Source organism: Styela clava, chromosome 1 (genome assembly GCF_964204865.1).
Source record: "Styela clava chromosome 1, kaStyClav1.hap1.2, whole genome shotgun sequence".
Lineage (NCBI taxonomy): Eukaryota > Metazoa > Chordata > Ascidiacea > Stolidobranchia > Styelidae > Styela > Styela clava.
The window spans coordinates 12,136,377-12,147,126 of record NC_135250.1 but is presented as its reverse complement, the minus strand read 5'-3'; the positions used below and the strand labels follow the sequence as shown (position 1 = coordinate 12,147,126).

The following is a 10,750-nucleotide window of genomic DNA, read 5'->3' as shown; positions in this document are numbered from 1 at the left end:
ATGTATCAGTCATCCTAAATGAATTTTACATAATGGCCAACTCATACTAGAATATCTTAAACCAGCTTATCTTATGTACACTAACCAACATGATCGCCGTACTCGAGCAACGTCGTGGAATGGGGACAGATTGCGAAACGTTTTAGTAGAGTAAAGACCACTGCGGTTAATCATTAGCAAATTTGCTGAATCGTAGGGTTCCCGAAATGCTAAGTCTGCAATAGTGTGCTTAATCAAACAGATGTTATCTTGTTTTGATAGATAGTTTATTTTAAAACGACTTTGCCATTCAACGACGGGATTAATTCGAGTTTCTGAAGCATTTTAATTGTATCGGATTCTAACACACCAAACATATCAATCAGATAAAATGTACGTTCTCACTGTTGCTAATTCCAATTTTTATTACAGTAGAAAGAGAAACAGTAACAGTCTAGTTCATGAACTCGTAATATATTGTGGATGTATGGAAATACGTGGTAAATTTATTAGGTTCGCACGTCAGCATTTTGCAAAATAGGTTTTAACATTTTTTCAATTTCGAAATAAAACCCTCCTTCTTTGCTAGCAGTTTTTGCAATTAAGCCAACTGCCATGCTCTGGGGATTACAGATACACCAATACTTGTGAAACTAGTAACGATAATGTTCTGGTTTGTACGGCCCTTTGACAGCGACCCCTAGATATTGCGATTGATCTTCTGATAATTTAGTGAGCTCGACCCCGAGATGGTCAAGATGCAATGCTGCGACTTTTTCATCAAGTTGTTTGGGCAACATGTAAACTTTTCCCTTTGCATACTTGCTGTACTCAGCATTGTTCGACCACAGTTCAATTTGTGCAAGAGTTTGATTGGTGAATGAATTACTCATGACAAAGCTTGGGTGACCTGTTGCACACCCAAGATTGACCAATCGTCCTTCTGCGAGTAGAATGACGTGCTTTCCACTTTTCATTCTGTATCTGTCAACCTGTGGCTTAACAGTCACTTTTTCAATTGCGTTCTTATTGAGCCATGCGACATCAAGTTCACAATCAAAATGTCCAATATTGCAAACAATTGCATCATTGGGCAACGCTTCGAATATTTCTTGAGTAACAATGCTTTTGCAACCAGTGGTTGTAACGATAATGTTGGCACGAGAAGCAGCTTTTTGAATTGTTGTAACTTCATATCCTTCCATTGCTGCTTGCAATGCATTGATCGGATCAATTTCCGTGATTATGACTCTGCAACCAAAAGCACGAAGTGAAGACGAACTTCCTTTTCCGACGTCACCATATCCTGCAACGACTGCAACTTTTCCTGCCAACATAACATCGGTAGCTCGTTTTATTCCATCAACCAGCGACTCCCTGCATCCGTATAAATTATCAAATTTGCTTTTGGTAACCGAATCATTTACATTGATTGCGGGGGTATGGAGAGTACCCTTTTCCATCATTTTATACAGATTGTGAACACCTGTTGTTGTTTCTTCAGATATCCCTTTGATTCCTTCTAAATACTGAGGAAACTTCTGATGTACCAAGTTAGTAAGATCGCCCCCATCATCCAAAATCATGTTTAATGGTTGGCCATCTGAAAACACCAATGTTTGCTCAATACACCACATGTATTCATCATCTGTTTCACCTTTCCATGCAAAAACTGGAACCCCGGTCGATGCGATAGCTGCGGCAGCATGATCTTGTGTGGAAAAAATATTGCATGACGACCATTGTACTTCTGCACCCAATTCTCTGAGAGTTTCTATTAAAACTGCTGTCTGAATCGTCATATGCAGGCACCCCGCTATCCTAGCGCCTTTTAGTGGTTTTGACGGCCCGTATAATTTTCGTAGCGACATAAGTCCTGGCATTTCATTTTCTGCTATATTTATTTCCTTGCGACCGAAATCGGCAAGACTTATATCAGCAACTTTGTAAGGTAAAGGCGTCATCTTCGGCAATTTTCTACCTGGCACAAAAGAAACAACAACGGTGTCAGCTGGTGAAAGGAGACGTGTGAGAGCGAGAAGTGAGAATATATACTGCGGAGAATTACTCGAGCATGAAATGTCAACATTACGAAATTTGTGAATGGATGTTTTCACGACCTTTGGCCCCGGAAAATTGCACTTATGCTTATTGCGTGATACTTTATGCTTTTTGGACATAAAATGTACATATGAATCGTTTTGGTATTATGCTGCCGTTGTTGTTAGATTTATTTCTTGTGATTATGAAAAAAATGCTTTTTTTATTGACAACTGTACCAATTGCTTTGAAATTTTCAGTGGTTAAAACTTGTGGTTGTAGCTAGGAGGGTATTACTTTTATTTATTTCAGAAATATCTGTGGGATTCGTTTTTATATAAAGTTGTGTGTGATGAAGTCATCAAAATCAATCATTGCTTGCCGTGGTTCCTTGATCACATCTCATTGATCTGGTGGTCAGACTACTGGCACTGTGGGAGTTTTGATACTACATCGTTTTGGCAACGTGTCCATATATTTTCGCATTGCTCTTTTGTTTATCAAAGCAGTTATGTTTGACTGTAAAACCAGTATGATAGCGAGACATAAGGAAGCCAAATCGAATATTTTTGGCATTTTGAAAGATTTTTATAGAATAGAGCTTATAGAACACTACTGGTCAAAAATTTGATCATATGGTTTATCCAGTCGATTATTCGTACACGCTTTCACGTGTAGCTAGCGTGAAATCAGCAATATTTTATTCACATTGCGCAGAAAAATTGTAGATGGCGTATATTATTTTTTCCCAAAATCTGTACAATTGATATTTATTTCAAATTTACGAAATTTGATCTTACGGACTTATGTGCAGTATACAATAATTTGACAAACTTTTCTTTATCTTGTATTGAATATACATTTTCATCAAAAGCAATTTCAATTCTATCCTCTCTGTATGCCTTTACATATGTATATATATGCCTGTTAAAGATCTACCATTGATTATATATATTTCTTCTCGTTATCATTATATGGATAGTTATTGGACACGTAGTGGACATAACGATCGTTTCAATATTATGTTGTTGTTGGACACGTAGTGGACATAACGATTGTTTCAATATTATGTTGTTGTTGTTCTTGTTCTTGTTGTTCTTGTTCTTGTTCTTTGACACGTTTTTAAAAAGTCGCTTTTCTCTTCGAATACTGGACCAATTGCTTTGAAATTTTCAGTGGTTAAAGATTAATTTTTTCGCTAGAAGGCTATTACTTTTGTTTATTCTTAAATTTTATATGAATCCTATGAGATAGGATATTTCATACAAAATTTCGCGGTATTTATTTTTACTCATGGGAACACTGTTTTACACTTATTTCAAGCGGTTTCGCGATCGATTGTCTTGCTCAGTACTACAGCTACTGTAGGTCGGTACTGGTAAGTTGCCATACAGGTACCGTAACGCAGTGAAATTGACTTATTCCTTCCGCGGTATTACTAATGCTGCAATGCAAGTTTTATAGCCTATCGCATGCGGAACGGAATATCAGACCTACAGGTTCGGTACCGGTACTGGTAGCTCAGTACGTAAGTACGATACTGGTACTGGTGCCGGTACCGGTGTCTTACCACAATGAAATTACCGTAACTTATTCTTTCACGGTCCTACCAGTGCAGTAATGCAAGCGTTGTAGCACTTGTAGCCTACTATATTTGTTTATTTTGATGAGAGTCTACTGGAAACAACATAAAATTTGAAAGGGAAGAATTGTTCTGTGATCAATTATCTGTCCTAAAGTGTAAACAACATAAAATTTGCAAGGGAACAACTGTTCTGTGATCAATTACCGTATATGGCCTACAGTGTACAGGTAAGATGCTGGCTGACTGCTAACCGGTACTGGTAGCTCAGTACGTAAGTACGATACTGGTACTGGTGCCGGTACCGGTGTCTTACCACAATGAAATTACCGTAACTTATTCTTTCACGGTCCTACCAGTGCAGTAATGCAAGCGTTGTAGCACTTGTAGCCTACTATATTTGTTTATTTTGACGAGAGTCTACTGGAAACAACATAAAATTTGAAAGGGAAGAATTGTTCTGTGATCAATTATATTTCCTAAAGTGTAAACAACATAAAATTTGCAAGGGAACAACTGTTCTGTGATCAATTACCGTATATGGCCTACAGTGTACATGTAAGATGCTGCCTGACTGCTAACTCAGTACCGCTTGACACGTTTTTAAAAGTCGCTTTTCTCTTCGAATACTGGACCAATTGCTTTGAAATTTTTAGTGGTTAAAGATGAAAATTTTCTCCAGAAGGCTATTACTTTTTTTTTCGCTATGACGTCATCAAAATTATGTGACTCTACGTGTCCATATATTTGAGCATAGCTCACTTGTTGTTCTTGTTCTTTGACACGTTTTTAAAAAGTCGCTTTTCTCTTCGAATACTGGACCAATTGCTTTGAAATTTTCAGTGGTTAAAGATTAATTTTTTCGCTAGAAGGCTATTACTTTTGTTCATTCTTAAATTTTATATGAATCCTATGAGATATGATATTTCATACAAAATTTCGCGGTATTTATTTTTACTCATGGGAACACTGTTTTACACTTATTTCAAGCGGTTTCGCGATCGATTGTCTTGCTCAGTACTACAGCTACTGTAGGTCGGTACTGGTAAGTTGCCATACAGGTACCGTAACGCAGTGAAATTGACTTATTCCTTCCGCGGTATTACTAATGCTGCAATGCAAGTTTTATAGCCTATCGTATGCGGAACGGAATATCAGACCTACAGGTTCGGTACCGGTACTGGTAGCTCAGTACGTAAGTACGATACTGGTACTGGTGCCGGTACCGGTGTCTTACCACAATGAAATTACCGTAACTTATTCTTTCACGGTCCTACCAGTGCAGTAATGCAAGCGTTGTAGCACTTGTAGCCTACTATATTTGTTTATTTTGATGAGAGTCTACTGGAAACAACATAAAATTTGAAAGGGAAGAATTGTTCTGTGATCAATTATCTGTCCTAAAGTGTAAACAACATAAAATTTGCAAGGGAACAACTGTTCTGTGATCAATTACCGTATATGGCCTACAGTGTACGGTGTCTTACCACAATGAAATTACCGTAACTTATTCTTTCACGGTCCTACCAGTGCAGTAATGCAAGCGTTGTAGCACTTGCAGCCTACTATATTTGTTTATTTTGATGAGAGTCTACTGGAAACAACATAAAATTTGAAAGGGAAGAATTGTTCTGTGATCAATTATATTTCCTAAAGTGTAAACAACATAAAATTTGCAAGGGAACAACTGTTCTGTGATCAATTACCGTATATGGCCTACAGTGTACAGGTAAGATGCTGCCTGACTGCTAACTCAGTACCGCTTGACACGTTTTTAAAAGTCGCTTTTCTCTTCGAATACTGGACCAATTGCTTTGAAATTTTTAGTGGTTAAAGATAAAAATTTTCTCCAGAAGACTATTACTTTTTTTTCGCTATGACGTCATCAAAATTATGTGACCATATATTTGAGCATAGCTCTCTTGTTTAATTTATGATTCGAACTTGATTCTCGTTATTAACAAGTTTCAAGTACAGTTTCCATCAGAAAATTAAGTAAATCGATTATCCAAATTATTTCAAGTCATATATCAAAAAAAATAATAAGTATATAATATTTTAGTACAAGTGTTATAATATTTTTGCACGGCCATGTAGCTATCTTCAAGTGGGAGACTCCAATTGACTGTCCCTTTTGAGGTATAAATGGCTTACAAGACCCACTTATTTTCTTATATACGTGTACCTCAAATCATTCAAATCGCCATTGATCCATTGCTGAGAGGAGTGGAGAGATTACTGAGATCCTTTAGTGAAAAGCGAGTAAAACCGATAGACATACATTTTGAGGATCTATGATTATTTTCTATTCGTTAGGTGTCACCATTGAATCATTCATAAAACGATTTCTTTTCTGAAGACTAGCTGTAGAAGCGAAGAGAATTTTTTCGAGTTTGGTGCATTTAATTTATTACCTCACTAATGGCGTACTGGGTTGTTTGAAACGACCGTTGGGTATTGATATGTGTTGCATTTCTTTGAGATGTCCGACTACACATAATATGCGTGCACACTCTGTAACACATGAAGATCCCGAGACCAATGTCGGTCAGAGATTTTTGGTCCAACGACTGTGGTACCACATCATATTTGATTACAAGTGCTTAGATATTGTAATCACATCGTTTTTCAGAATGTTGCTAATTATGTATTTTGTTTTTCAGTAAAATATACTATTTCTGAGACAATTGAATCATAATAAAAAGTGATTGCAAGCTATTTCTTAACGCTTGTTTCTAGACTTGACTGTTTAGACCCGTAGTTGGTAAAATAAATTGATATTAAATTACGCAAATTAAGAAAATTGAAAATCGTGAATTTGAAAATGTTATTATTGCCTTCATCATTTCTTTCTTAATGTCGTGAATGATACTCAATGGAAGGATGAAAAATACTTATCCCAAAATTTAAATTCACCTGTATTTTGTGAATTTACTTGGATGTAGGTTGCAAAATATTTATTAGTAATTATCTCTGAAGCGTATTCGACACAGTTGAGGCGTGCCTATTACTGGATGGATCGAAGTTGAGTCACGGTCGAGTCCGTGAGAAATAAAAGGCACAATTCAATATTTATTGAGTTTACATATTATAAATATTTACCTATTATATGAAATGAATTTAACTTTAACATACCAAAATCCCCAAAAACTGAAAAAAAATTTATAGTGCTAGTATTCTGAATTATTTCCGTCGCACCGATAAAACTCTGCGCTTTTAACTTTGTTTACAATCGAAGATGATCCTTGTAATACTTTCTTTCAGTATAAGCAAAATTACAACAGATAGTGCTCTTCCATACGGTATCATCATATTTAAAAATGACGCGTAGATACATGTAGTTTACATAAATCAAGTAACAAATTTAAACAAAAGCGAAAACGTTTGGGTGGTCTGAATTACCGAATAATCCAAAAAGTATCCGTCGTTTAAAACTTAGATATAGGATTTGTAAGAATATCTCGAAGAGTATCTTTCCAAATGCACTTATAAGCCGAAAGTCGTCATAGTAGTACTTTGCCACCCATGAGCCAAAAGTAATTTTAATCGTAGCTTACGAAAAGAGACGGGACGGGTGATGAGTTGGAGCCTTTTTAATCCATGCGCAAGCAGAGGGGACATTGAGATCACGTTGATTTTTTTTAAGTTATTCTAAATTTAGTTTTTTTATTTCCTTACGAATTTTGAAATGTAAACATCAGATTTCCGGGTTCATATAAATAAAACAAATTCATTATAAACACATTTGTCTCTTCTAATACGTAACCTATGAAATCCTACAGGAGGAACTTGTCTGAGTCAAGAAATTATAGTATACGTAAGACTATAACATTCCGTGAAAACATTTTCTTGGGAACTTCTGCCAACCACTAGTTGACTAACAGCGCATAATTCTTTATGTGTTGTATTTTTCCCCGTTAAATCCATTTCCCTGTGCTTTTTGTATTCGTGTATTTTTTGTAAATAAATTAAAGAAATGCCACGACCTGTTTTTTAAATGAACACAAGTATGCACGAAGGTTTAAAAGGTGTTCAGTTTAAAATAGTAATTTTAGGTTTTTTAATTAACAAATTATAAATCAGTAGATAACTAATTGGTTTATGGGTGAGACGCTTCCGTCTACATCAAAAGAAGTTGCGGTCTAAATTAATAAGAAAAAGATAAAATTAGAAGACTGTATTTTAAAGGTTCTCTGTGAAAATACATTAGGTATATTTTAATCCAATTTATACTCACGATGCAGCTCTTATGCAATGGAAACATTAAAAGTTGTTACATTTTTGTAACAATTTGTACTATAGCGTGGTGGCATTTCACGCAAAACTGATGACTTGTTACTAAATAAATGAATTCGTAAACATGGCCCATCTTCGGCGGTGTTCAAAAATACCAAGCCTTCTTTTAAGGTCGTCTGTATTGTAACCGAAACCATTATTCTCTTCCTGGTTATCGTTTCCCGTTAGTGCGCTTCCCTAATTTTCACTTAAAGTAGTTATAACCCCGGTAATAAGCTGCAAAATGTTGCAAAAGCATCCGTTAATAAGATATAGATCACATTACTAATGTATTTACACCGTTACATGAAAGAAATTTCCGACGTTTAAAGTTGGTGGTTGCTACAACTAATAGGATTGGAGATTACTCAGCTGAGGAATTGCCTCGCAAATAACTTTTCGAAAAAACTAATAAAAGCTTGAGTGAATTTACTAGCTATCTGCAAGGATAGCTCTTTATGTACATATTATTATCGGTCGCACTTTGACTTTTTATTCTAGTTTGAATGCAAACAATTACGCCAGAATATTTTTCTCATGGTTTTCATTGTTTAGGTCCGAATCACTTAAGTTGCCTATGTCTCGCTTTAAAACTACCATTTATTTATCTTGTTAAAATATATACGAAAAAGTACATTGCTTCAAATTCAATATTTGAAATAAATGTGTTGCATGTACTCGTATAGTGTGGATTATTTAAATACTATTGAACTTTGACGGTATTGAAATATCAGAGACTTGTTCAGAATATAAACAGTATATAGTCCACAATGAACAATTAAATATGCCATTCGATGGATTCTCTATATGAAAAAGTGATATACGCTGCTCTCGGTACTCTGAAGTCATGGATGAAAAAATATTCTTCATTAGGTTTCTAAATAATACAATTGTGCCATTTTGTATAACTAACTTCAACAACAGCAGTTAATGAAGGTCATAAAAATATTCAGTGCTCACACCCTTTTTCTATATATTTTAATCATATTTCTGATTTGTATAATATCTCGATATTATTAATTATGTTTATTAAAAAAAAAATATTTCAATTCACCGATTATTTATAACATGCGAAATTTCATATTGGTGATCCACATTCGGCCTAATCCCACCAAATTACCACCCCGAGTGACGTCACTGTCAGACTTGAAATAAATAGCGGATACGTTCCATTTACATTATACTCGTAATAGTCGCAAAATTGGCGGTAAATAGATACCTAAATTGAGTCAAAGTAGGGGTAGCACTTTGATATCAAGACACATTATGATTTTTTCGAGCATACTTGATATTGTTGAAATTTCCGGAGATCAAACGTTTCACCGAAATAACGCGAATAAAAATTATATATGAGATTTAATAGAAATTTAAGTGAACAAATGAATTAACGTATGGTTCAAAAAAGTAGACGTAGGTAGATATTATGTCCGTTGTGTCCCGATACAATATAATCGTGCATTCAAATGACGGCTGCAATATCAGCTTTTTAAGAGCAAGTTTCTATAACATTTCAATGCATATATAAAATTTTATTTTAACCAAAAATATCATCCCACATAGTATAAGCTTTACCATCAGGAATACCCAGAAATACTCTAAAGAGTGAATACAGATTATGCGTATTTGGTGCTATAAACACTTGACTTTATCTTATTCAAGCATTCTTGTGTCACAGATCAAATATGGATTCAGCATTACAATAAACGCGGAACGAAGGTACGGAGACTTTTCACATCTCTTTCTTAGAGGGTTTCGTTTTTTTTTCCATTTTTTCACCACAAGTACTCTCAGACATATTTACTTGATAAAAAGAATAGTAGTGTTTTCATTATCAATGTAATTTGGGTACTCCCGTAGTGTGTGTACCAGCTTAGGGTTAGGCCATAATTTTATTCCAATTGAGTTCGGGAACTGTCTTTGTTAGCCAAGTGAATATACTTACCCATATACCTACCCTACCCATATACCTACCTTACCCATACCTACCCATAGGCTTCAATTCTTTTACACAACTTGGTGTAAAGTAGGCGAACAAAATTAGTTACCTCCATATTGGTACACACACTTCTGGAGCGCCGTAATTTGAATATCTAGAAATGCTTTTTTTTACTTTGCAGTAGTATCGTAATATTCATTATAGGAAAGCCGCAGTAGAACCTAATTTTATGTAACACCAGATGTACACAAATGACTTCGCCTAGAACACTATACGTTGTTTCAAATATTTGAATTTTCTAATTCTGTTTATACTAACTTTGATGGTTCCTTTGGGCCGCGGGAAACCACTATCTGATATTTGACAAAACAATCTAGATACATAAGACAGGTTTAATTACGCATGACTAATCTCCAGCTGGGGTGTCAAAAGCATCGTTTTGTTAGAATACTTTGGTAATAGAACGCTGAATGATAAGGGGTAAATGCAAGAAGCAAGAGTTGAGATAAGAAGAATTCACGTAATTCTGTTTGTTCTGCTTTGAAGTTGGATGCCGTAGTAAAAGACTTGCTAACGTTAATCTATAACAGTAGATATGTTGGGAACAGCTCATATTACTACATATGCCTGCGAGAAATTAACTTTATTTTACCACAAGGCCCGTATCACTCAACAACATGCATATTCTCATTGTATTCTTAGTATAATTTCAGGCAAATGATCTCGGTCGTCAATTTATGTCCACCACATCATTGAGAACACGTTTCAACAAATCCCTCATCGACCAATATTTTTCACCTGCAACAGACTGACAGTATTTCATGAATACAATACGTTTGAGTTTATATAGATTTGCTTTCAAACACTATTTGATTCGACTCCTAGGACACTATTTTTTCATAATTTGTATGGCATTTTACCTCATCGCAATTGACTAC

The 10,750-nt window shown here is 35.3% G+C and overlaps 1 protein-coding gene across 1 annotated transcript; it reads right to left on the bottom strand.

The window, feature by feature from the left end:
* Positions 1-373: 373 nt before the first annotated feature.
* Positions 374-2,020, bottom strand: LOC120348348 (adenosylhomocysteinase-like). The gene has a single exon (XM_039418467.2). The coding sequence runs from the start codon at positions 1,941-1,943 to the stop codon at positions 633-635; it is 1,311 nt and encodes a 436-aa protein (XP_039274401.1). The 5' UTR covers positions 1,944-2,020; the 3' UTR covers positions 374-632.
* Between the last annotated feature and the right edge of the window lie 8,730 nt (positions 2,021-10,750).

Coding starts and splice junctions, on each gene's coding strand:
- LOC120348348 (XM_039418467.2), bottom strand. CDS start 1,943: ATGACGCCTTTACCTTACAAAGTTGCTGATATAAGTCTTGCCGATTTC.